General features: G+C 54.9%; 1 protein-coding gene across 1 annotated transcript; it reads right to left on the bottom strand.

Annotated features, from left to right (window-relative positions):
• Window positions 1-1,220: 1,220 nt before the first annotated feature.
• On the bottom strand, window positions 1,221-21,936 carry NT5C1A (5'-nucleotidase, cytosolic IA). The gene is made up of 6 exons (XM_055342152.1): window positions 21,764-21,936; window positions 15,090-15,257; window positions 14,561-14,690; window positions 12,804-12,926; window positions 10,832-11,016; window positions 1,221-9,359 (listed from the first exon to the last, which is right to left on the bottom strand). Exons 1-6 carry the CDS (start codon window positions 21,887-21,889, stop codon window positions 8,994-8,996), a joined length of 1,098 nt encoding a protein of 365 aa, XP_055198127.1. The 5' UTR covers window positions 21,890-21,936; the 3' UTR covers window positions 1,221-8,993.
• Between the last annotated feature and the right edge of the window lie 3,623 nt (window positions 21,937-25,559).

Genomic DNA, 25,559 nt, shown 5'->3' with positions numbered 1-25,559 from the left:
GGTTATGGCATCAGAAGGTTGAGTCCGATCGCTCGAGGCCCGGGCAGGAAGGTGTGGGGTCACCCCCTGTCCCACCACCCGTCGCACCCCTGTCCTTTCCCTTGCCTTGAGACCTGGCCCATGGGCTACACCCGGCGTGAGCAACTCTGGTACCGCTGTCCTTACAGACATCCCAAGACCTTCACAGCGAGATCGAGACATCTCAGAACACCAAGTTTCCATGGTGAAAGTTTTTTGATAGGCCTAATTCTTAAATTTTTAAAAAGATTTTATTTATTTATTTATTTATTTATTTACTGACTTATTTTATTTGAAAGAGTGAGAAAGAGAGAGAGAGAGAGTGAGAGTGAGGGGAGGGGCAGAGGGGGAAGGAGAGAGAGAAAAACTCTCACCCAGGCACCCCCAATTACAGGCACATTTATCAATATCCACTGGGGGCAGGGGATTCCCAAGTAGGTGACTGCAGGGCCCCTGAAAGAATCTGCTGCACTGGAGGCATGAGGATGGATGTGGATGAGAAGCCACATTTCTCCTTCTCCCTGGTGACTGGCTGGGAAGGTGGGGAGCTTCAGGTAGGAGAACCAAGGAGGCACATTTGGGTCTAGTCCTGCCTGGAGGCCGGGGAACGGCCAAGCTACCCTTGGAGGCCTCTCATGAGGCCAGGAGGACGGGACTATGATACGTGGGAGTCAACCTCCAAGACAGCCCGGTCTGTCTCCACCTGCTGGTGTCCACACCCTGCGTAGTTCCCGCCCACACTGGATCAGGCTGGTGTGCGTGATCCACAGCACATGGTAGAGATGATGACGTGTCACTTCTGAGGCCGGGTCTTCAAAGATAGTTTTTGTTGTTGTTGTTTGTTTTTAAAGAGTTTATTTATTTGAGAGAGAACACGAGCAGTGGGGAGCAGCAGAGGGAGAGGAGAAGCAGGCTCCTTGCGGGGAACCCGATGTGGGATTCGATCCCGGGACCCCAGCATCACGACCTGAGCTGAAGGCAGACGTTCAACCACTGAGCCACCCAAGGTGCCCCTAAAGAGAGGTTTTTTTTTCCTTAAGATTTTATTTATTTATTTATTTATTTATTTATTTATTTATTTATTTATGAGAGAGAGAGAGAGAGAGGCAGAGACATAGGCAGAGGCAGAAGCAGGCTCCATGCAGGAAGCCCGATGTGGGGACTCCATCTGGGGTCTCCAGGATCCCGCCCTGGGATGAAGGCGGTGTTAAACTGCTGAGCCACTGGGGCTGCCCCCCCCCCAAAGAGAGTTTTAAAGTAAGCTTGCCTTGCTTTCTCTTCGATTCCTCTGGGAGAAGCCATAGCTATGTCGTGAGGACACTTGAGCAACCCCGTGGCTAACTGCCAACAGCCATGTGCGTGAGCCACCTTGGAAGCACATCCTCCAGCTCCGGCCAAGCCTTCAGGTGACTTCCGCCCAAGCCGACAGCTTGGGCTTGAGGGGGGACAACCTCACGAGACGCTCTGAGCAAAATCCACCCAGCCAAGCTGCTGCTGGATTCCAGCCCCCGCAGAACCTATGAGATCATAAATGTTTGTTGCTGTAAGCTGCTAAGTTAGTTGGGGCAATTTGTTACACGGCAACAGATAGCTAATGTGCCATAGGACTCCCATGCCTTTGGTTTCCTATCCAGAGGGATGATCCTTTGGTGATCCTTTTAGGTGACATATCCAAAATATTTTGTGACTAGTTCAGCAATGACATGAGCTGCAAACAATTGGCCCAGTCCTAGCAGCTCTGAATTTGATTGTTCAATGATAGGCCTAATTCTTAAATTTTTAAAAAGATTTTATTTATTTATTTATTTATTTATTTACTGACTTATTTTATTTGAAAGAGTGAGAAAGAGAGAGAGAGAGAGTGAGAGTGAGGGGAGGGGCAGAGGGGGAAGGAGAGAGAGAAAATCCCATGCGGACTCAGTGCTGAGCACAGAGCCCAGCATGGGGCTCGATCTCACAACACTGAGGTTATGATCTGAACCGAAACCACGGTCTAGTCCTGGTTTGGAGGCTTAACTGACTGAGCCACCCAGGCACCCCCAATTACAGGCACATTTATCAATATCCACTGGGGGCAGGGGATGGGGAGACACCAAAATAAAGCAGGAGATTCTCCTTTGGGCTATGGGAGAAAGAGCCATGGACCTAAAGATCATGCATGGGAGAAAGTGACCCGTCCCTCACGCTGTACCAGGTTCTGAGGGAGCCTAGTTGAGGAAATTGTTTTAAGATGAGTCTGGACAGGGCCTCAGCAGACAGAGGGGAAGGTGAGTGGCGGGAGACACGAGGGGATGGACACATGGTGCTGAGATATGGGCCCCACGTCGGGCAGGCTGCGGAGGGGGCCGAGGTGCAAGAGGAGGCATAACGGGAGGGCTGAGGCTGGAGTCTGAGTCAACCCCTTCCTCCTCCAGCTCACACCCTCCCTTATCTCCTCTTCTTCCTCCCACTCCATCCCATCCTCCTTTGCTAGTTCCAGATGGGAACATTGAGTCCCTGAGAGCCCTGCTGGGAGAAGCTTGCTTCCTGATGGATGCAGGCTGAGGAATCTGCCCCCAGGGTGGTCTACAGAGACACCCTGGCACCCAAGGGTGGGAGTGATCTCAGGCCTGTTCACTGCATGCATCGCCATTTCCCGAGGCGTCTGTAAGTCAGTTAGGGAATACGATTGTGAGGAGGGAAAACCAGGCAATACGAGTTTATTTTTAAACATCTTCTATTTCTCTGAATGGCTTTCAAGAGGCAGAAGCCCAGAAATGGTGAAATTCAGTTACAGAACAAGCATGAGGGATGAGAGGCACCCAGGCGGACGAGCACACAGCACCCTTCGTCACATGACAGGGTAAATGCCATGAGCCAGACGCAGCTGGGTGGTGGGGAGGGCAGATCGCAGACCAAGGGGGGGCAGAGCTGAGAAGGTAGGGGGTCTCTTACCCCCTCCTCAGACGAGGGAACCACGTAGATGAAGAAGCACATGCTCCAACCATTTAAGGAGGCACTTAGGAGATTTACCATAAAAAGCAACTCGAGGAGGTTAGGTTGTAAGGAAGACCAGGGCAGCCTGTGTTTGCAAAAGATATAAATAGACCTATAAAGATATAAATAGGGCTTCTGACAGGTAAATACAAGCACACGACGGGTAAGGCTTCACTTTAAATCTTGTTCTGTACGAGACGGGACTGAGATGCTTTTTAAGTAGAAACCAGAAGCTAAAGATACGTGTGCTAATCAAGAACTTTGTATGGACACAGTTTAAAACACCCAGGGACAAACCAGGCTATCTCTGAAGCCTCTCACAGACCCCAGGCCCCGTGAGCCTAAGGATCACATCCTTGCATGCTCAGCTGGTGGGTTCTGAACGACTCAATTTACTGGGCCCAGGCCAGAGGGTGCAGACGGGAGACTCCAGCACTGGCTTTGGCCTGCAAGATGTGTTTTGTTTGGCCTGCACGATGCTCTCCGAATTCAAAATAGTTGCCAACATTTGAAAGTCCAGATTTTTAGCTTCCCTTGAAAAATGGGGTGGAATATCTGGCAAGGCCACCACACATTCCCACATGGCAGCCACCGAGTCAGACAACAGCATGTGTTGTGCTCCATTACCCTGAAGACCCGGCCTCATCTCTCTGCTCACTTACGGCTCCCGCCTGGTTCAGGGAGGCATCAGGGTCTGTGACCAGGGCCAGGCATACAGTCTGCAGTGACCTCGTGACTTTCTGCTTGGTGGCAGCTCCAAGCCTTCAGGCCTTAGTCTTGAGCCCTTTACCCTCATATCCATGGCAGACCCATCTTAGCAGTGGACCCAGGAAGGCATATTCACCCACAGGCCAGGGGTGTGGGAGGCATAACCCTCGCCTGTAGAACTCCCACGTGTCTTACAGAGATCTCTAACTCTGCAAAGGCCAGTCACTGAAAAGTTGCCAGCCATCCTCCACTTGCACAGACTCAATTCCACAGGCATCGAGGAGATCGAGGTCAAGGGTGAGTCACTTCTGGGCCAGACTAGAACACCCAAGCAGAGGAAGGAATCCCAGCTGAGGCTGGGCTGGGCCAAGGAGGGCCGGGAAGAAGGCAGCTTTTCTCGCCATGACCGCGACATGGCCAGGGCAGCCGGGTGAGGTTGGCAGGTTTTGCGGGTGTTTAGAAAGCTCCACTCAAGTCACAGTGTGAACGACTCCATCTGGATCTGTGCAGCATAAAATCTGCCCAACTGCACATGTTGGCCCTGGGACTAACAGCGAGAGCAAAGAAACAAGTGGAGATGATGAGGCAGGTGCAACCAAACGGGGTGTCCTAGCACAGATGTGCCACTTCCTTTCCAAGCTGCGGGAGGTAGGGCTGGGAGGCAGAGGGTTAGGAGCCAAGATCTTGTTGGCCAAAGTCAGACACCCTCAGCGGGCCCCATGCTGCACATGTGCAAATGCCCATGAGATGACGGGAATGGCCAGAAGCAGTCCCAGGAAACAGGGCTGGCCAGAATAAGTAGGGGGGCCCAGGATCCCCAGGTTAATAGATATAACCACCTGTACACACACACAGAGACACACACAGACACACACACACGTTGTCAGCAGAGATATCTGACCCATTACCCCCCCACATAAACATGCATACATGCAGCTATATCCCATTGTGCACACTCATATGAAGGTGTCCACACTCACAATCACAGTGGTTGCGGGTGAGAGCAGTCTGCTTGTCTCACCGGAGGTTTTCGGGGCCCCTCTGGCGCTTTTAGGCTGAGCTACCTGCGGGGGCCCAGCACAGCACAGAGCTCCATGGGACAGAAAATAAACCAAGTCCCCGGACTTGGGCCAGCGGCAGCGTCCTGGCCTCCACCGCCACCTACCGATGCGAGTGATTTTCAGGCTTTAAAGGCCCCTCACCCATCCGCTTAGGAGGGCACACTCAACTCAACTTTAGGAGTCAACAGCATTTCAAATTACAACAGGCCGCGGGGCACGTGGAAATAGCTAAAACTTGAAATCTGAACTCCTCGGATGCCAAGGATCTGTCGTGTGTGACATCAAGGCACGTAGCTAGCGCCTGCAATTTTCTGCAGCCCTAAAGATGCCCACAGATGGGCGCAGAAGCCAGAGCAGGCCGCTCCCTTGGCAGTGAAACCAGACTCTGCCTCCAGTGCTTAGGTGGATATGAGCTGGTCTTTCCCCCCACGGTGGGTAGACCTGGGGATATTTGCCTTTGCCCAGGGTCAGATTAATATTTTCACAGCTCCTTGGTCTCCGTTGAAACAACTCAACTCTGCTGCTGGGTGCAAAAGCAGCCACAGACATATGCAAACCAACGGGCATAGCTGTGTTCTGACAAAAGTGTCTCTACAAAAACGGGTGGTGGGCTAGATTTGGCCCATAAACTGCAAAACCCTGCATCAGCCCCATACAAGGGTCTTCAAATGGGGTTCCGGAGAACTTGGGTGGTGCCTCAGGAGCTCTGCAAATGTTTGGCTCTCACTTCTTCTTAGCTATGTAGGACACTACAACAAAAACGCACCCGCTCCCGTGTTTTATAGCATTTTGACGTGAAGGAGGTCAACATGTCCACCGTTGGGCAAGCTCATTCGTCACAAAGGTTCTCTTGCCATCTCCTCTCTGCTGTCCAGGCTGTCCGGAGAATGGCTAAGAGCCTGGGTCCCAATGGGAGCTTCAGTGCCAGCGCTGCCACTCGCTAGCTGCATGACTTTGGGCAAGTTGCTCTCTCTAAACGAGCAACCAGAGTGGGAGATGGCCAACGTGCTGTTGCAGCCTCCAGGACGCCCCTTTGGCTGAATTGTGGGAAGACAGAATTATCACAGTGGAGGGGCCAGGGAGGCTGAGGCCACGAAGGGGCACTCAGGGGCTCAGGGCAGTGCTGTTTACCAGCTGTTACAGAGGTATTTCAATGTTTTAATCACCAGTTGGGTGCACTGGCGCACACCAGTTACACCAGTTGAATATCATTATGTTGCTGGATCCATCTGGGATTTGAGCTTCTCACTGGTTTTGATTTCTCCTGGCATCTCCTGCTCCATCCCCACCATTCTGATGGGGACGAGGAGTGAGTGGTTCTGCAATGGTCTTAGCAGGCTCAGGGCAGAGTGGCAGGGCTTGTTTTTCCGCCAACTGGCAGTTTCCATTGGGTTGGGGACTTGGTCGGCAAGCATTTCCTGGGAAGTGCCCTGCAGGACTTGTCAGGGAGTTGTGCTTTGGGCTCCAGGGGCCCAGCATTTCGGGAGCTGCAGCTCCTCTGGCCCAGCCCTGCAGTCCAGTGCGGGCCGTGATGCTCACCTGGCCTTCCAATCTGCCCAGTGATCCAGAAGCAGTGCTCCTCGCCCGGGGCTCCTCCTCGCCCCTGGAAAGAATCAGAATGTGCATCTGGCGCTGCCTCGCCTGCCCCCGGGATACTGGCCTTTTACTCCAGCCACTGAAAGCTTTTTTCCAGGCCTGAGATGCTCATTTACAGTCTCGATAATAGAGCCAGACCCTAGTGCCCCTCATGCCCAGGGCTGTCTATGTCTATTACTCGCGGCTACAGTGAAAGGCACGGCTTTTACTACACCTTATCTCTCTGTTTCCAGCATCATATTTTTCTGCCTCCTGAGAGACCCAGTAGAATCAGGGCTGTTTTATCACTAGGTCCTGGAGGCAGGACCTCCTGGTTTCAGAATCCCTGGGGTTTATCTTAATTAGGCGCCATCTGGTGCCCAACGCACATGTCCATTCTGGACATGCAGCCTCATACCATGAACCTCGGCTGTGCCAGCGTGCAGGCTGCTGGTGGCTGTGGCTGGCTCCGTGAGCCCTAGAGGCTCATCCAACGGGGTGATTCTGAGACTGGGGAAGGACAGAGGGCCTTTTGGGGTTTAGCCAAGATCAAAGATGACTCTCTCACTTTCTTTGGTAGAGGCTGTTCTTGGGTCTCCCAGTATCTCTGGCTGGGTACCGAACAGAGGAAGGAACTCAAAACCAGGCCCCCTGCCCTGAGGCCTCCTCTGTTGGCCAGAAGAATCCCGGCTGTGGGTGGAAAGACCCGAACGAAGACATCTTCATCACGTGTCCCCCCTCCCCCCCATGATAAGGCAGTCAGTGGTGGGGTCTGCCCCAGACACTCAGTACGGCCTTGACCTTCCCCCCAGGCCCAGTGTCCCACACAGAGAGTGAAAACCCAGCCCAGCTCCCCTCTTCCGGCCCAAACTATTGCTCATTTTGAGAGCCACCTCTGTCTCCTCACTTTTTCCTCCACCCTGGATTATCTTTCTGCAACTACTATCTTGCCCTACACTGTCCAGACCATGTACTCAGTCAGACCCTGTGCTGAGTCCTCAAAATGACAAAAGTCAGACCCCAGGTGGCCCTTCACCCCCTTCTTCCACCCTCACCAGCAGTCCAGCTCTCCTGCACACACCTCCAGGCTCCTGCTCCCTATGACAGTACCTTGGGCTTTCCTTACAAGGTGCTTGCTCACAGCGGGACTCCCCGGGGGCTGGGCAGTCTGTGGCCCACACAGACGGGCGGCTCCCCTTTCTGGGTCTTCCTGAGGGACCAGCCATCAGTGTTCCCACCCTCCTTTATAAAGAGAGCCTGGCTTGTTAGCAAAAGAGGAAGCTGATTCATCAAAGAGAGTTCTCCCCTAGAAGCCGTGACAACGGGGATGCAGAGGCTCCTGCAAGGGGGAGGCTTCGCTGGTGCGCTGCAGGGGGAGGTGACCTCATCCTGGAGCCCCCTGCACAGCAACCCGGTGACAGGGAGCTCAGTACTTCCACTCACAGTCCCAGAGCTGGAGAATCTTGCCAGTGCACCTTTGCACTCCTTCCCGTCCAACTGTTCACTGCCTCCGACCAGACCTTCCCCCGTCACCCTGGGCAGGCCTTCCCTCGGGTGCAGGCAGGACAGGCCGGACAACCTCCCACTGCACCCACTGAGCTTCTTCCCCTGCATTTGGGCCCACCATAGTGAAGCCCAACACTCCCCTCTTCCCCACTGGGAAAGCTGCTCGGCTGAAGCCTGGGTGAGGGGGTTGGCAGGCAGGAACTACTGAACTTGGGCTAAAAGCAAAAGCAAAGAAGCATGGAGGCCCTGGTGGCGAAAGCGCCTCCTGGGGAAGAGCCTGCAGTGTCCCCTGCTGGCGGAAGGAGAGTTTGCAGCAGGTTAAATTCACTCCTCTCTCCTTCCAGGAGCCCGGCCCCTGGCTGCTGCTGACCCGATGGGTGACTCCGGGTAGGGGACCACAGGAAGCAGATAGGTCATCTTGTCCAGTGCTTTCCAAACATGCAGAATTAGAGGTAGGGTTGCTGCGGACGATTTGCCCATTTGACACAGACCTCCGAGCTGAGGAGCTGGGGGAGCCCGAGCAATGGGCTGACATCCAGGCTCTGTGCTGCTGAGCAGGCCCAGGACCGGGCTGACTTTTTGAAATTCATTCTCGGGACAGCATACCTCTCTAACTGCACTGAGGTACCATATGGTCCAGCAGCAGCCCGGCACAGGGCAATCCTATTAAAACCAAGCTGCTTCGGCGGCGAGTTTGAAAACCACCCCCAAAATCCGGGAATTGAGGCCCCTGAAAGGGAGGGACTTACCCAAAGTCATCAGCTAATGCCAGGACATGGCTTGGAGCCAGGCTTCTCTCTCGAAGCCATGTTCTTTGCACCACACGGAGCTAGTTTTCATCCCCAGCCCCTTGTGAGACACCCCGGCTCCTCCGACACTGCCACCCTCCTTCGTCAACTGCCCCCTGCAGCCCAGCTACTCTGCAGTCTTACTCTCCTAGGTGGGATCATGGCACAGTGTTGCCCACAAGGAGGGCTGGTGAGGATGCAGGCTCAGTCTGCCTAAGTCCCTGCAAGTACCTCACTCATGGAGATGAGGGCAGACGTGGAGAGGGACAGAGTGGTGAGGAGCTAGAAGGGTCCAGGGAATGACATGGTGAAGTACGACAGGGAGCTGGAGCAACGTGGGCCTGTGAAGCTGGTGGCTCAGCTACGGTGCAGATGCGGCCTGCTTCATAGCCGCCGTCTGCTTGGGTGTCTGTGCCACACCGTAAGGCACATGGGCAGCCACGGTGCCCATCTCCTGAGCCCCGGCCACATGGAACATCTGGTCATCAAAGAAGATGTGTGGGCGGATCTTCTCCAGGAGGGGGCCCTTGGGTGCTCCTGCCAGGAACAAAGCCTCATCCGTCTCCAGCCCCCAGCTGCGCAGCGTCTTGAGAGCTCGGGCCCCAGAACTGGCTGCGCTGCGCGCTGTCACCAAGTAGGTGCGGATTGGACACTCCAGCCGCAGGCCCTTGGAGTAAAACTTCTTCTGCAGCCTACCCAGCGCCTCCAGAAAGCCCTTCAAGGGGCCCTGTGAGAAGGCAAGAGAACACCATGAGTTCCTCTGTCTCCCAAACATTTACCCCCCTCTCCAGCTGGGCTCCTTCCGAAAGCCCTAGTGTCTTGCCGTTTGGAGTGGGAAAGCTCTCGAGAGCCCTAAATCTCCCAGGTCTGCTACACCTGCTAGGGCCACAGTGTGTATCAATGGGACTGTAGGTACCTATGTCGGTCTGGGTGTCCCTACTGCGGTGAGTGGGGATGCCTGGGTCAGAGTAACCGTAGCAGGGCAGCGGTTACTACGTATGTCCATCCACGTGCCCACCAGGTACACGGGTGTCTGTTGTGAGGCTGTGTGAGTGTGGCCTTCTGTGTTGTTCAGCAGGGAGGATATTAAAAAATATTTGGTACCTGTGGCATGGGCAACCCTCCAATCACAATGGACACCAGCTGCAAACAACTGGGACAGACAGACCAACATGCCAGATATCGACCCTGCCCACTGGACATGGGTGTGGCTCAGGGTGTCATGTTCCAGTTCTCTAGGGTCAGGGGAAAGATCTACTCTCTACCATGCCTGGAACGACAAAGCTTAATGGGGATGCATGAATAAAGAAGCAAACTGCATCAGTGGCTGGAAATCAAGGCTTCTAATCTTAGAGACCCCTCACTAGTGGGGGGTGACCCGGAGCACGGAGTGGTCTCCTGGGCCTCTACCGACCACTTAGTGGTCAAAGTGTCCTGCCCTGCACTCCTAGGGATTTCAGAGGGACTCCACAGGAACGGAAGTCAGATGAATATATCCAGGAGCCACAACTGGAGCCTGCTGAGCTCTTGGAGAAAGAGAATTGAGCACCCAGATTTTTGTGAGAAGCACAAATAGGAGCTCCCAGGAGGCCTGCAAATCCCAACACCTCCAACCCCAGGGTTTTTTTTCTCCAGGCCCTAGGGCATATTCTACTCTCAGGGAGACCCCAAGCAGTGTGAGGGTTCCCGAGCCTCCCGGCCAAGGGATGGATGGCAGGGGTGGCCCAAAGCAGGTGGGTTGCTCCAGACCCCACCCCCAGCTGAGGTTCCCTGCCCCCTAAGGAGCTTCCAGGCTTTTCCTTTCCTCCGGGGAGGGAAACGAGGGGGTTCTTGAGGACCTGGGAGATGACTCAAAGGGCTGGGGGAGTCTCAGAGAGGGGATAAGTGGTACAGAGAGAAGATGGCAGCTTTGGAGACAGGGTGAGGCCTTCGGAGAGGGAGGGAAGCTTCAGGGAGGGCCGGGGAGCCTAAAGAGAGGGGGGCACTTCAAAGGTGGGAGATAGTAAAGGAGATGCAGTTCAGTGAAGGAAAAGAAGCTCTTTGAGGGAGGCCGGGGGTCAGGTGAGAGCTGACCCCTGGTGAGGGGCTGGATTCTGGGCTGAGCTTGGGGTTTGGTTCTCGGCTTGAAGTTCCAGCCCAGGGCAAGTTCTGGGGACCCGCCTCGCCTCTCTCAGGGGTCCTGGGGAGTGTGTGGAGCACCTGAGCCAAAGGTTTGTTCTCGTGGGCCTTCTCATGCTCAAAGAACCTGTCCAGCCCGTGGGCTTTGACGATGCGCTCCGACTCATCGGAGAAGAGCACAGCATCCCCGTCGAAGGCCACACGCAGCTGGCTCTGGGACACAGCCACGTCCCTGCTGGGGCTGAAGATGGTGGCAGCGGCGATCCCTGGGCAGAGAGAGGCAAGTGTTGTCTGCCTTCATCCTGGCAATAGGGGTTCCCCCCCCCCGACACCTGTCTCAGCTGCCTGGGGCCAATAGGAGGCTACCTCAAGCTGTCCTAGCCCTACGGGCCTCACCCAGGACTCAGCGAGAGGCTCATGAGGGCTCATATTCAGAATATTGAAAAACTGGTCAGTCAGATGGACGGTGGCTTTGCTCTGAGTAGGGCTCTGAGGGTCCTGGCCCATGTCAGGGTCCCCCTTTCGTTGTGGCTTTGCAGGAAGCTCTAGGGGAGCCCCCAGGAAACAGGGGTCCCTCAGAGGACTCAGGAAAGCAGCTGTTTATCAAACAGTATGGAGGAATTTCAATTTTTTGATATCTAGCAAGGTCACCCTGGTGTGTACCAGCTGAATGTCAGTCCTGACTGGGAGGAAGGGTCCCCCAGGCCACTGCTATCCTTCTAGGAGATCCTCATAGGCACTTGATATGGACCTATGGGGGGGCAGCTGGGAAGTAGCCCCAATCCTGGCTTGGCCTCAGTTACTCTCTACTGTTGATTCCAGCAAGTCCATCACCTTCTCTGAACCAAGGTAAGATTAAGTGAGTCTGGAGCTGAGATCCCAGGCTGAAGGCACCCCTGCTTTACTGCCACAATGACACCATGCATGCCCCACTCAGGGTTCCTTGGGGCAACCTTGAGGATGAAGGGCAGTACCATCAAGGTACTGGGGCAGTACCAGTGCCATCTGACTATGTAGCCAGACTCTCTGCAATCCTGGGCTTCTCCAGGAGTCAGGATGCCCCAGACTGGAGCTGCACTGGACAGCAGAGCCAGCCCGAGGAGGCTGGAGGCCTGGGTCATCTTCTCTGGTGGTCATCGCTCCAAACCTGCTTCTGCCCTGCTCTTAGGACTCTAGGCTCACAAGGGCTGGACTAGAGCGGAACTCTGGGAGGAGAGAGAGCAGTGCCAGGCAGCTCTCAGCAGCCTGAAGCTGCTCTAAGTAGGGCCGGGCCCTGGGCAGCAGGCCAGGCACCTTCTCAGCACCTGTAACACTGGGGCTGAGGTGAACCAGGACCACCCAGCTCTGGGCAAGGCCTCCCTCCTGACCCTCCCTGCTCGCTGGCCTGAGCTCAGATTTCAGACATACAAAGGCACACATGCAGTGGGACAGCCCTTCCTCCCCTGTGGGCCTCTTTTCTTCCATGAGCAAGACAGATACACACCCCATCAGGAGCACCGACACTGTGGATACCTCCCCAAGCTGCCCCTTGGGAGAGACACTTGGAGGGAAATTCTCTTGGTCAGTACCTGCGGCTGGGTCTCCTAACCCGACCTCAGCACTGGGCCGCCAGCTGCTGGAACGCTAGCCATTTCCCAGACCCCAGTGCTCAGGATGAGCTAGACACCCACCTTCCTCCCCACTGGCCCAGACAGGCAGAGGCTGCTCATGGTCACACAGGCCTCAGAACCCGGAGGATTCTTAGAAGGGAGTAGCTTTCTGGGCTGTGAGGAGGGTTTCTATGGAAAGAGAAGGCTGTGCAATGCCAATGAGTAAAAAGCATCCTTCACACGGTAGGGTCAGAGGTGGGAGAGTGGACTAGAAGGCCAGTGGGTGGAGTAGGTGGGCCTTATTCTCAGAGCTCACAGGACAGGCCGTAGGAATTAAGGAAGGCACTCCCTCTCTGATGACCATAGTTGCCCCGAGCACCTGCTCAGAGATTTAGGACCAGGCCCCCCGCCTCGGGAACCCCTTCTTCAGACTCCCCAGATTCTCCTTCCCCAGGATGACTCACCTTCATCGATGGCTTCCCGCACTTTTTCTGCATCAGCTGACAAGTAGAGGTTGGTGTGATAGGCCTTGAGGTAGCAGATGGGGCTATTCCCACCTGTCATGCAGAACCGCTCGATGAACAGGTCTGGAGAGGAGGTAGAGAGCACCCAGGTGACACCGAGGCGACCCTCAGGGCCTCAGAGTGGTCCCTCCATGTCCAGCAGGAGCCCTCTGGGTTCTGAGTGGTGATGGGGCAGCAGAGGGATTCTCTGAGTGATTTTAGGCCCCCCCCTTCCCTTCTCTGAGCCCCTCCATCCTTCACCCACGAAATATGGATGATTAAGCAGGACTGACTGCCTGGAACAGCTCTTGTCAGGTAATCACGGTACTATAAAAGGGGGGTCTCCAGCCAAGATCTGACCCTCCGACCATACATAGCTGATTAGAGAGAGGCAGACACGTGACCCAAGCTGGGCCAATCAGATAGTCTCCAGGCCTCGGCTGATGGTCACCTGGAAGCCCTGTGTGCACAGGTTGGAAAAGATTTGCTGGTTGGTCAGTGGCTGCTGCTCTGACCCCCCAGAGTTACTCCATCGCTCCCCCTGCCCCACCAGTGGGACAATCCACATGCAAGGGGTAATCCCTGGTGCACCAGGGGCCCTGGAGGGCCCTGCTCCAGTCCTGTGGGTGGTGTATCTTGATTTCTCCCTACCTACATCCTAAAGGAATTAAATATTTCGAATATCATCTCTGCTCCCAGCAATCTGAAATTAGGATGAAAAAAATGCCACTGAACTCCATTGGTTGCTTAAAATAAGGGTTTGTAACTTACAAATTTTGGCCACGTTCAGGAAAAGCAGAGAAACCTAGTCTGGGGAGAGACATGTGGATGGGGTGGATGGAAACTGCTGAGAGGAGCCGAAATAAGGGCTCACGTGGCCCAAGAGAAAAAGCCCAGGAGAGGTCCCCAGTACTTGGATTCAGGCTGTGGTGGGCCCAATTGTATTTCCTGCCCTGTGGTTCTAGGAGACACTTTTTTAACCTAAAATAAGAAATTGGGCAGCCCAGGTGGCTCAGCGGTTTAGCGCCACCTTCAGCCCAGGGTGTGATCCTGGAGACCCGGGATGGAGTCCCATGTCGGGCTCCCCGCATGCAGCCTGCTTCTCCCTGTGCCTCTCTCTCTCTCTCTCTCATCTCTGTGTATTCTCATGAAAAAATAAATAAAATCTTTAAAAAAATAAGAAATTACCATATTCTCGTCAGCATAAGCTAGCTCTGGAGGGTCTATTGCCTTCAGTCAAGAGTTTGGACGAAGATACAAAGTCCCTTCACTCTGACAACTCCACCTGCTTCTCCTAGCAGCCTTGTGAGGCCTGTGAGCCTCACTGCAGATGGGGAAACTGAGGCACAAAGGCAACAAGTGCCCTGCCCAATACATAGGCAGTGGGGCCTGGGCAGCATACCGGAGCCAACTTGTACCGGCTTGTAAGAGTCAGATGCTAAACATTCAGGGATTTTTTTTTCCAAGCAAGTAAGATTGCTCAACTGTTGATAACTTGAAATCAGCCACAGCCGGGTATTTACACCCTAAGATGGCCATACTCCGATCAGGGTTGGTTTTTCTGGTTTGGTTTTGGTTTGGTTTTCTTAAAAACCCAGTTTACCAGTGTACCTCTGGGCTGCAGGCTCTAGTTGGCATTGCCTACCCCCCTGCAGACGTGTGGCCCCATCCCCAGGTGTCTCATAGGGGCGTCCCAGGGCCAGGCCCCTGATGCTCACCGTAGTGGTTGATACTGTTGATGAGACGGACACCCACTTGAGCATGGTTGTTGGTGACGAGGACGATGTCGAAGATGTCCTCACTCTCGGGGTACAGCTCCCGCAGCCTCCTGTTCACAGCCTCCAGAGCCTGGATGGGAGAGAGGACCCCCACCTCTACTCAGGCCCCCAGTACCTGATATCTGGAGTTGGTAGCCAGCGTAGAGGAGGAGTGAGCTGGAGTCTAACGGGGGCAGAGAGGGATGGTCAGGGGTTGGCCAGGGGCAAGATGCGTGGACCTAACATCAGCCGTCGTGCTGGTTGACTGCTGCACAGGGGCGCCTCGCTGAAGGGTGAGTGGGGGCCCCATCCACCAGCTCCACTCACCAAGCTAGTTGCCTGGAGCGGGGCTGCACTGGCGCAGAGGACAGGGAGGCTTCTTCCCACAGTGGCTCTGTCCCCACGCCAAGCCCGTGCATCTGCCCCTTTCCTTACTCAGACCCCCAGGAGTGCTCTTGCTCCCCCAACGAAGGCACCCTAGGGCACCCACCTTCACGAAGGGGAAGGCTGGCCCGGGGCTGAAGGGCTCGTTCTCGTGTTCCAGCTGGTAGCGCACATACTCCTCCACGCCCTGCTCCGTGTAGATGCGCTGCTCCTCATCCATGCGGAACAAGGCTCGGGAGGACACAGCAATGGTGACAGCATTCTGGGGCTTGGGCTGTGGAGGTGCCAGAGGAGGGCTGTTACTCACCCTCCCCGATGCAGGTCTCCAGTGCCAGCCTGTCTGGGTGCTGGGGACAGGGAGAGGACCCAGGCCCAGCCCCTGCCCTCAGATGGCTCAGCCTTGGGCAGGAGTAGCCCAAGCCCTGCCCCTCCATGCAGGACCCCACCAGGAGCTCAGGGAGATGGTGGCTCCTTGCCAAGGAGCACAATCTGGTGGGAAGACGTGACTTCAGGGAGTTTGCAATCTAGTTGGCCATCTGGACAGTGGAAAAATGAACACAGGGTGTGTAGCCAGAGTATGACTGATGCTCCAGATGATCTCCAGATGGTTTCCATTATAAAATGAGAGCTACATGCCCCTTAGAAAGACATGGTGCCCAGAAACATGGCACTTACGTAAGAAAGTTTTATGTCCAGACCAGATCTTTCTTCTAAGATCCAGACTCCTATATCTAACTGCCCCAGTTGACTAACAGACACTCAGACTCAACATGCTCGAGGCTGAGGTCCCACCACCACCTGCACCTCCAAACCTGGTCCTCCACCCCCTTCCTCATCTCCAAGGACTCAACCCTGAGGTTAGAGCCCAGAAGCCCACCTCAACTCCTTCCCCCTCCTCAACTCCCCTCCCTACACCAATCCATCCATCCATCCATCCATCCATCCATCCATCCATCACAAAAACCTGTCAACACTATAGAATCCATCCACCTCTTAGTGGTTTCTCTGTCAAGGTCCAGTCTGTCACCATCTCCCGCCCCAGGTCATCCATATTGTTGTCAGGGGATGTTTCTCAAGTTCAAATCTGATGACCCCCTTTCAGTGGTACTCACTCCTCACAAACTCTGTTCCACGGGCCTGCATATGGGGTAGGAAGCCCTTCGAGACTGATGTTCTACCTCTCTGAGCTGTCACCTTCCTGTTATCCCACTTTGCTCAATCTGACCCTTCTCATGTGGGACCATACCTTCCTGTCTGTCCCTGAGCCTTTGCACTCCATGAGCCCTCTTCCCTTAGCTCTTCATCTAGCTACTCATCCAGCTACCCCCACCTACAGGTCTCAAACTACATACACGTCACCTACAGGAAGTCCTCCCTCGCTCCTAGTCATGGGCTTGCTACCTCTCCCATACATTTCCCGTTTTAGTTAAGTTTAGCACAGGCCTTGGGATCCCTGGGTGGCTCAGAGGTTTGGTGCCTGCCTTTGGCCCAGGGCGTGATCCTTGAGTCCCAGGATCAAATCCCACATCAGGCTCCCTGCATGGAGTCTGCTTCTCCCTCTGCCTGTGTCTCTGTCTCTCTCTCCCTCTCTGTATCTCTCATAAATGAATAAATAAATAAATAAAATCTTTAAAAAAAAGTTTAGCACAGGCCTGATTGCTAATTTAACTATTTCCAGACAGAGTTCTGGGGAGGAAGCAGGAACCATGCTTAAGCTCGGAGGAAGCACGAACCGGGACTGTCTTGTTCATTTATTGTATCGACAGTTCTTAAAGCTGTGCCGAGCACACAGTAGGTGCTCAGTAAATTTGTAATGCCTCTGAACTCTAAGTAATCTAGTTCAAAGAAAAACAGTACTTGCCATGACAAAGCTAACATGAACTGGAAGCCTCAGGGCGGTCCCCTAATCTGTTTAGCTTGCTTGACATATAGTAGGTGCTCCTGGAACACTTCTTTGGTTGATGCAAAGTTTACGAACATTTACTGGTTCTTTGTGCCAGGTCCCTGGACTCTGCCTGGGAGTGGTCCTGGTAAGTGACTTGGCACCTGCCCTCAGAGTCACAAGCTGATGGAGAAGAAGGGGCAGTGAAAACACACACAAAAGGGGCCGGAATCAGTACTTAGGACACAGGTGAAAGAAGAGTCTTGATGACAGGGGTTCATAGTAGGTTGGTGGGGGGTGCATTTTCATGGAGCTGGGAAGGAGGAGTCAGTTGCAGGAAGGCCTAAGGAGGTGAGCATGCCCTGGTGCATTCACAAAGGTGAGCAGAGCCCAGGGCAGAGGGAGTGGGTGTATGCGAGCCCAGATGAGTGGGCAGGTGCTAGGAGGCCTTCCCCAGGGCCCAGGAGGGCCTCAGAACTCCTTCAGCACCTGCAGTGGAATAGGGAGAGGCCATATGCCACCACAGCAGCTGGACCCTTTATAATCCCTGGGGAGGATCAGAATGTGGGGCTTGCCTGTGGATACACAGGCACCCAGGTTCCCAATACACCTCTGTGACCTGCGCATTCCTGGAATGGTGATTCCCACATTGCAGGTTAGGAAACAGAGGCTCAAGTTGCACCTCCGATGCTGGCCTGCTCCTGACAGCGCTGCTGGCCACATACTCCACCCCACTGCTTCTCTCTGGAATCAAGCCGGGACCCAATCAGTTGACAACAGTGAGTGATTACCATGTGACAGGCACTGTGCCAGGGACATGGCAGGAAACAATATAGGCATGATCCTCGTCCCCATGGAGCTTGTGATCTATCTCTAAGACCAAGATTTGTGCCCTCTTTTAGAAGAGCATTATCCAGAACTTTCTGTGATAATAGACACGTTCAGTCACTTGAAATGTGACTAGTGAGTCTGAGGAACTGGAATTTTAATTGTATTTCATTTTAATCCATTTAGATTTAAGTAGCTATGAGTGGCTAGTGGCTAATGAAGCTTTAGACCTCAAAGTAGTAAATGGAAGACCAGAGAGTTCCCCAAGCAGATGTGGTAAGCCTCAGTTTGCATACGACTTTTACTCCAATCAAGAGGGTGTATTTGGCCAGCAGGGTCAGAGAAGGGCAGTGAAAGGACAGGTGCCTCTGCTCTGGGCTCAACCCAAGTACTCTCCCAGTTGCCAACCACCCCAGTTTGTGGGATCACAGGCTGGGTACCTCCCAACCCCCTCAGCAACTGTGAGCTTTCAAGGAAAGAAGGGAAAATAAAAGAAAAGGGGCGACAGAGGGCTGGCCAGGGATGGTAAGGGTGGGGTTGGGGGAGTGGGGAGACCCTTCTCATAAACCCAGGAAGCCTGCTGGCCTTCCACCCGCTGGGCTTACTGCCCAGGGACAGGGCCATCACCCCTCAAGGACAGAAAGCCAGCTGCCCTCCCAGCCCCTTCAGGCAGGTGCCCAAGCCAGCTGCTCCAGCCCAGGCAGCCAGCCAAGGTCTCACTCCTCACTTGCTGAACCACAGTCCCTGCCAGGCTGCTGTGTTCTGGGTCCCCTCTGGTTGACCTACCTAGACCCCATCCCACCCACTGCTGGCCATCCCAAGAAAAATATCCCAGTTGCCTTGGCCCCAGGAGTCTCCATTTCCCTCTTTTACAAATGAGGACGTAAGCTCAGAGAGGGACAGAGTATTGGCTCTACATCACACAGCAAAGTCAAGGCCGATCCAGGTAGATTAAGATCCCAAATCTCTGGCCTCTGTCCACACAGTAGCACCCCACCCCACTTAGGCCCCTCCTTGATAGCTCCCAGATGACTCCAACCCCTTCCATTTCAGACACTTCCTTGGGACCCTGGCCCCATGCACCCCTCCTCCTCCAGAGTTGGGAGAAATGGTGAGGGAACACCATGCCTTCAGTCTGAGGTCTCTAAGGGCAGGGCTCTTTCTCCTCAGAGTGGAGACCCCCAGGGCAGGACCCTTCTTTCAGCTCTGCCTGCTGTGACGCTAGACAAGTAGGGTCCAGAAGGCGTGAACTGCTGTGACAGATACAGAAAGAGCGGCCTCTCCAGGCTCCAGGGAAGAGCTGAAGGGACAGGTAAAGGGCTGGCCGGAGCTGAGGGGAAGCCAAGCCCTTGGAGATGCCCCTGGACCTACACTCAGAGGGAGACCACCCCCTCATTGGGTTGTCAGGCATTCACCGAGGAACACCTCCTCCAGAACACAGAAAGAAGTCTGGATTCCAGAGTGGGAATTGGGTCGGGGGACCCTTCTCCTAGAGCAGGGACTCAGCCTGGGAACAGTGGGCTCCAGGGAGCTAGGGTCCTGGCAATTCTCCACCTTCCCCCGGTGCTGGGGGGCCGGTGAGGGGGGCGGTAATGGAGGAGAGCCAGCTCTCATGTAGGCCAACATGATTCTCCTCCTGTTAGGTCCAAGAGAGGAAGGCAGCCAAAAGCTGTTACTTCTAAAAAGTCTTATGGGAGAAGAGCTGCTGGAGGAGAGAGGGACAAGATAGGTCTGAACAGAGGAGTTGTCTGACCCCTTGAGGTGAGAGGCTCCTACAGGCCTTCAGAGCTGAAATATTCCACTCAGGCTCCTGGGAATGAGAATAAGTTCTAATGGGGCCCAAGAGGTCTAAGGCCCCAAAATAGTCTATGGGAGGAGGGGCTACCGCAGGAAGGGGTGGGGGCTGGGAGGACCATGAGGCCTCAGGGGTCATGGCTGACAACTAGGCCTGAGCTCCCTGGTTCCACCCTACTTGGGGAGGAGATGCATTGGTGAACTCCACTCACCACCCCACCCCAGTGTCCATCTCCTGGGCCACGGCCAGGACACTAGTCAAGCTTCCTCCTCAGGCAGGGGCCAGCCTCCTCATTGGTCTGCCTGCTGCCAGACTCACTCTCTCCCATCCCTCCTTTACGCGGCCCCAGAGCGATCTTGCTCGAATGAAATGGGACCAATGGTTTTCTTCCTTTTTAAAAAGCAGGTTGACTTTTTCTTTCAATGGACTCCTGGGAGAACCCCAATATGTAAATTAGATATTGCTATAGTTTCTTAGCATGAATGTATGTTACGAGTTCATTCATACATTCATACAAAAATTTTATTTATTTATTTGTTATTTATTTATATTTATTTAGTCAACCAATGGAAACGGCACGGTTGTATAGGTGATAAATTTGAAACTTGGGGGTTAGGCTGCCCGTGCAGACTTAAACTTCATTGTCTAGTCAATCTGTTCCGGTGTTGGTCGGTGTGTGCACACAGTATTGAGAAAGTCCTGAGTCACGCCAATAAGTGGTTGCAAGTGGTAAAAAAATGTTTGCTTTGTTTTAAACTACGGCCCTCAAGGTACTCAGCAACAATAATTGCCAGCAATCTCAAGATAAACTTCTAGTAAACAGTTTACAGGAAAAGCTTTAATCTGAAGTTTACTAAAAACAACAAAAACACCTAACCAACCTGCAGTATAAATTAGTATACTGGTGTAATCAATCGAAGGTGCTAAGATGTCCATCTAACGCGTTAGAGTGAATTGAGTTTTATTACACGTTTTTAATTGTTTAGGGGGTAGTTTAAAGACAAAGGAAAATAAATTGGATCCATATGTGTGCAGACCTCCAGAAACATGGGGCCCTAGTGGAACCTTGTTTTAAAACCCCTAACCTCGTTGAACACCTAGGCTCCTTAGTATGGCATTCAAGGCCCTATGTGGGATCTCTGGCATCCCTCCCATGTGTCTCCCAAAGATCCTGCATTCTCCTACTCAGGTTCAAAGTCAGCCCCAAGGCTTTAGGGGCTTGTTTCCCTGTCTGCCTGGGAAATGCTGCCTACCCAGGCTTCACGGTGAGCTCAAAGGCTAGGAGCTCAAAGGCTAGGTCTGCAGAGCCTTCCTCAGTGGCACTCACTCTTGTTCGCTCCCTCCGCTGCATGTAGGGTGTTTGCTCTGAGCGCTCACCACGTCCGGGTCTCCCCCAGCCCCCGTGAGCTCCTGAGGCAGGAACTCAACCAAATTCATCTCCCAGTCCCCACTGCTGAGCAGAGCCTAGAGATGCTGCAGGGAATGACTGTGGAGTGACTGTGGCCCCCTTCCTGGGGAAGGGCCCTTGGAGGGAAGCAGCAGGATGCTTTCAGGTCAGGCGGGAACCGTCTAGAGGATGCCTCTGGGCCAATCTCCTGCTCAGTCCCCTTCCCAAGCTCGGAGAGCTCGGAATGGGCAAGGCCCAGGGGACAGCCGGGACATCAGGGATCTGTCCGATGGCAAGAGGAGCTCTCGCCTCTGTGTGGGTCTCCCAGGGCTGAGTCGGCCGGGGGGACCCGGGGGCGCTGATGCGCCCTGCGATGCGCGCGGAGGCCGCGGCTGTGGCGCAGAGGCCAGCGCGGCTCCTTCCCTAAGGAGGCGGGCGGCGCAGCAGCCGGAGCCGGAGCGCAGGGCCTTGAGCCAGAAGCCCGAACGCAGGCGCCGGGTCCGGAGCCCGAAGCCCAGTGGCGGGCACCTGAGCGCCCCGCGAGGGGCCGGGTTTCCAGAGTCGGGTTACCCGAGCCCGGGCCGGCACCCGCTCCGCCGCCAAGTGCAGTGGGCGCGCCCTGGCCGCCCGCTGGAGCAGGAGCCGGGCCGAGGACGGCGTGGGGGAGGGGGGCCCTGGCGGGGAACCCGAGCCCCGGGGACAAGAAGACACCGGCGCGCAGCTCCCAAAATAAACGCGAGCCGGCGCCAAAGGCCCGGCACATTCTGGGGCGGAGGAGCCGCGTCCCGCCCACCCCCCGAGCGCTGCCTCGGGGCCCCTCCGGGGGCCGCCGCCCCTCCCGCGGAGCCCCCTCCCCTGCCCTCCTCCGTCCCCAGGCCCTGCTGTTACCGATTTGGGTTTCTTCTTGGGCGCGAGGTTGTCGTAGAAAGTCTTGCTCTCCTCCCAGCCCGGGGCCGCCGCGGTCTCTGCCCCCGGGCCGGGCTCGCGGGGCGCCCGGGGCTCCCCGGGTTCCATGCTCCGGAGGCCACCGGGCGGGCGGGAGCGGCGGCGGGGACGCGGCGCTGGCGGGGCTGCGCTGCAGCAGGAGGCGCGTCCCGGGCGTGGGAAGGGGGGCGGGCCGCGGCGGGGAGGGTGCGCGCGCCGGCCGCGGGGGGGCAGGGGCGGGGGGCCGGGGCTCGCCAACTCGCCCTCCCCGCTGCGGGCGTGCTGCTGGCGCTGGATGTGCCCTGCGGGGCAGCTGAGTCCCCAAGTGAATGCGGGGCGGGGGGCGGGCACTAGGGAGGCTTTGGCGTGTTGGGCTCCCAGGAGGAGGGGCCCCGAAGCAGGGCTTGCGGGCTGCGGCGGATTCGGGATTTCGGGGATCAAGGGCACCGACAGAGGAGAGGCCTGACAACTTTTCTTCCCAGGATGGTGATCCTGAAAGGGGAAAATGAAAACCTTAGCCTCCCCCCACCCGCCCAAAGCTAAGCCGCCTCTTTCCCGGGTCCCTGGGAATCCGATGGCCGACCCTAGGCCATCCTGCGGAGGGAGAGGCGGTGGCGGGTGGACAGCTCCGTCCTCGAGCAGGACCCGGCGCCCAGCCCGCCGCACCACAGCGGGCCCAGCTGGCAGCTACTCCCCACCAAGGCGGAAGGACGTTTGAAGTCAGTGGCGACACCGGGGCCCCTCGGCCTGGCGGGGGACCCATACCGGGGAGACACCCGGGGACTCTGAACCCACGTTCTTGCTGGCCCCTTGACGGCCAGTAGGGGGCTCGCGCTCACAGGTTCCACCTGCAGAGCTCAGGGAGGTTATGAAGCGGCTTAGAGAGGGAGGGTAGGAAAGGGGCTTGGGAAGCAAAGCCTGTTGGACCACCATCCCTGTGCCCTCCTGGTGCGGAGCCCGGGGTGCAGCCACTAATGCCATCGAGGCATAGATCAGGAAGCAGAAGGGGCATCTCTGCGGGAGCCTCGAGGTCGGCACAGGTGTACGGGAGCAGCAGAACATACTGGAAGGCATGTGGCTGGAAGGGGGTACAGAATGGAGGCATAGGCCCAGCCTCCACCATGTCCTGGGGTGGGGGGAACCAACCAAACCTCGTGCGGGAGGAAGGGGGAAACAATAAAAACTTTTAGGATTGGGGTGTGTTTAGACTTGTCCTTCTCCAGATTCGATAGATTGTTTCCGTGGATGGCCCCCAACTCTCTCTAGTGTGCCTGCCCCTTGGCAATGTGAGTTGGTCACACAGACCTGGATGAGCCTTCGCAGGCTGCAGCGATGGGCACCATATGGCTAAGATTGGGGAGACACTCTGTGAGCAGAATGAGCTGATCAGCAGAAAAAGATGGAAAAAGATGTGCAAAGGGCAGGAGAGACGCCCTGCAAGAGAGACCGTGCTGCCTTGACAGGGGGCCGCCTCCGGTTCAGACAGCTTCCCAAGCCCCAGGTGAGGCTGTCCATGTCTAAAGCCCCATGAGATTCTCCGTGTCACTTTAACAATTGCTCCCCCAAAAGCTGGTGGCTGTTGGTTTTGTCTGACTGGCAACCTGTCCCACCCTCTTCTTCTACAGTTGACTCTTGTGAAGCATGGGTTTGAGGCGCTTAAGCGTGAGCCCACTTAAATGCAGATTTTTTCAATAGATATATGTACAGTACTGTAAATGTATTTTTTCTTCTTTATGATTTTTTTCTTTATGATTTTCTTAAAACATTTTCTTTTCTCTAGCTTACTTCAGTGTAAGAATAGTGTACAATACATACACAAAATATGTGTTAACCAGACTATCTTACCAGTAAGGCTTCCAGTCAACAGTAGGCAATTAGTAATTAAGTTTTGGGGGAGTCAAAAGTTATATGTGTATTTTTGAATGCTTGGTAGTAGATGGGTGGTCAGTGCCTCTAAACCCCGCATTGTTCAAGGGTCAATTGTAGTAACAGGCCCTACATCCCTGCCTCTCTGGTCGCAGGAGTGGGCCCGTGAACTAGACCTGAACAGCAGTTGAACCAGGAATGAGCCTGGGACCCCAGCTGAGCCACTCTCCTGCACTGCTATATAGGGTTGCGGGGAGATTTGGCTCTTTCTGCTCCGGGGTTATTAATTTGGGGCAACATGAGCTGGAAACCCATCTTTCCTTGTAGCAGGTGAAAGAACGTGGGAGAAGCCCTCTGGAACAGACAGTGAGGTCACCAAGACAGAGAAGCAGAAGCAGAGAGGGGGAGAGGATGTAGCACTGAGCCTCTGGATCCAGCAATACCCAAATTCCCAATTATGGGAGCCAATAAGCCTCCCTTTTTGCTTGAGCTTATTTGAATTGGGTTTTGTTCCTTTGAAACCAAACAAGTCCTTGTTTAATTAATCTAGTCCTCTTACTCACACTGACATGAGTAGGCCTCTATCTAAGGATCCTGTCTGACTCTGGGTTCAGTTCCTTTAAGAACTTTCCCTAGATCCCTGTTTGGAAGGGTCAGAACTCCATCCTAGACTGTCCTTTCCACCCTCTTAGGCTTCTGGCCACTGTCTCTGTCTTCTCTGTCACACCCTGACCACTGGCTTGGTGCAGGGGTTCCCTGGCTCTCTGCATGCTGCACTTCCGCCAACACTTGCCCTCAGGGTTCAGCTCCTCTGCAGGTGGATGAGCTGGGAACACAGCCCTCCGCACATGAATCCAGGATCCCAGCCCCTGAACTGCTTATCCGGGGCCCCCTGACCCAGCAAGCCTGGTCCTGTTGGCTGGTCTTTAGCAGAAGCCACTTGTTCCATGAAGCCTCTCTTTACCCTTCTCCAGACCCCCTCTCCCCACACAGAAAACACAATAAGCAATAGCCTTGATGTGAGAAGAGTCGAGTTCAAGTTGAAGACTTGCCATTCCCTGAGCCTTCATTTCCGTGTCTTAAAAAAAAAAAGACTTTAAACATGTGCTTGGCAGAGCTGACAGGGAATCACATGGAAAGCTGTTTGGTAGCTATGATGGACTGTGTCCACATGAAGGGTCAACTGTTTGAGGCTTGGGAGGGTTTCGCAGAGAAGGACATCATTGAGACAGGGAATGGGTGGCCCAGGGAGAGGCAATGGCTTGTGGATAAGCATGGAAGTGTGAGAGATGCCTTAGGGAAATGGAGGGCAACACAGGGTGGCTCAGATGTAGGGTGAAGGATGGGGGTGGGGAGGGAGAACAGGCTGCAGAGGTCAGCCGGTGGCAGGCAGATCATGAAGGACCTTGAGGGACTTTTAAGGAGCTCATCACATGGAGGGAATGGGGTGGAGATTCTGGAGAGTTGACATGGTCAGACTTGCACTTTAGGAACATCACTCTGGCTCCTTAGGGACAGCCGGATGGCACCCAGGGCAAGCCTGGAAGCAGGAGGTAGACCAACCTGAGTTAGAGGTGATGAAGGCCAGGAGGGTAGTTTTCAGGAGATGGTAACCCAGGACCTGTGCTCCCCAAGGTAGGCAGGGAGCAAGACTCCTCCCCTCAGTGAGGCTTTGGCTGGGAACAGCAGCCCTAAGTTCTTGGGCTCCTGAGTCACCTCCTGAGGTTTATAGCTGCCCTGAGGCCAGGTCAGCCTCCTTCCTCTGTCCTAATTGCTTCCTGCCAAGGAAATTGGCCCCCTCCAAGTGTCCTTGAGAAAATCCTTGTTAATGCAATTGAGTGTTTCAGGAGGAAGCAGTCACCTCCAGCTGCCACTGCCCCCAACTCCCTCCAAC

Source organism: Nyctereutes procyonoides, unplaced genomic scaffold, assembly GCF_905146905.1.
Source record: "Nyctereutes procyonoides isolate TBG_1078 unplaced genomic scaffold, NYPRO_anot_genome, whole genome shotgun sequence".
Lineage (NCBI taxonomy): Eukaryota > Metazoa > Chordata > Mammalia > Carnivora > Canidae > Nyctereutes > Nyctereutes procyonoides.
This window is presented reverse-complemented; position numbering and strand designations above follow the sequence as displayed.

Coding starts and splice junctions, on each gene's coding strand:
- NT5C1A (XM_055342152.1), bottom strand. CDS start 21,889: ATGGAACCCGGGGAGCCCCGGGCGCCCCGCGAGCCCGGCCCGGGGGCA. Junction 14,691..15,089: donor CAGCCTTCCCCTTCGTGAAG/GTGGGTGCCCTA, acceptor TCTCCCATCCAG/GCTCTGGAGGCTGTGAACAG. Junction 12,927..14,560: donor CAACAGTATCAACCACTACG/GTGAGCATCAGG, acceptor CCTCCTCTCCAG/ACCTGTTCATCGAGCGGTTC.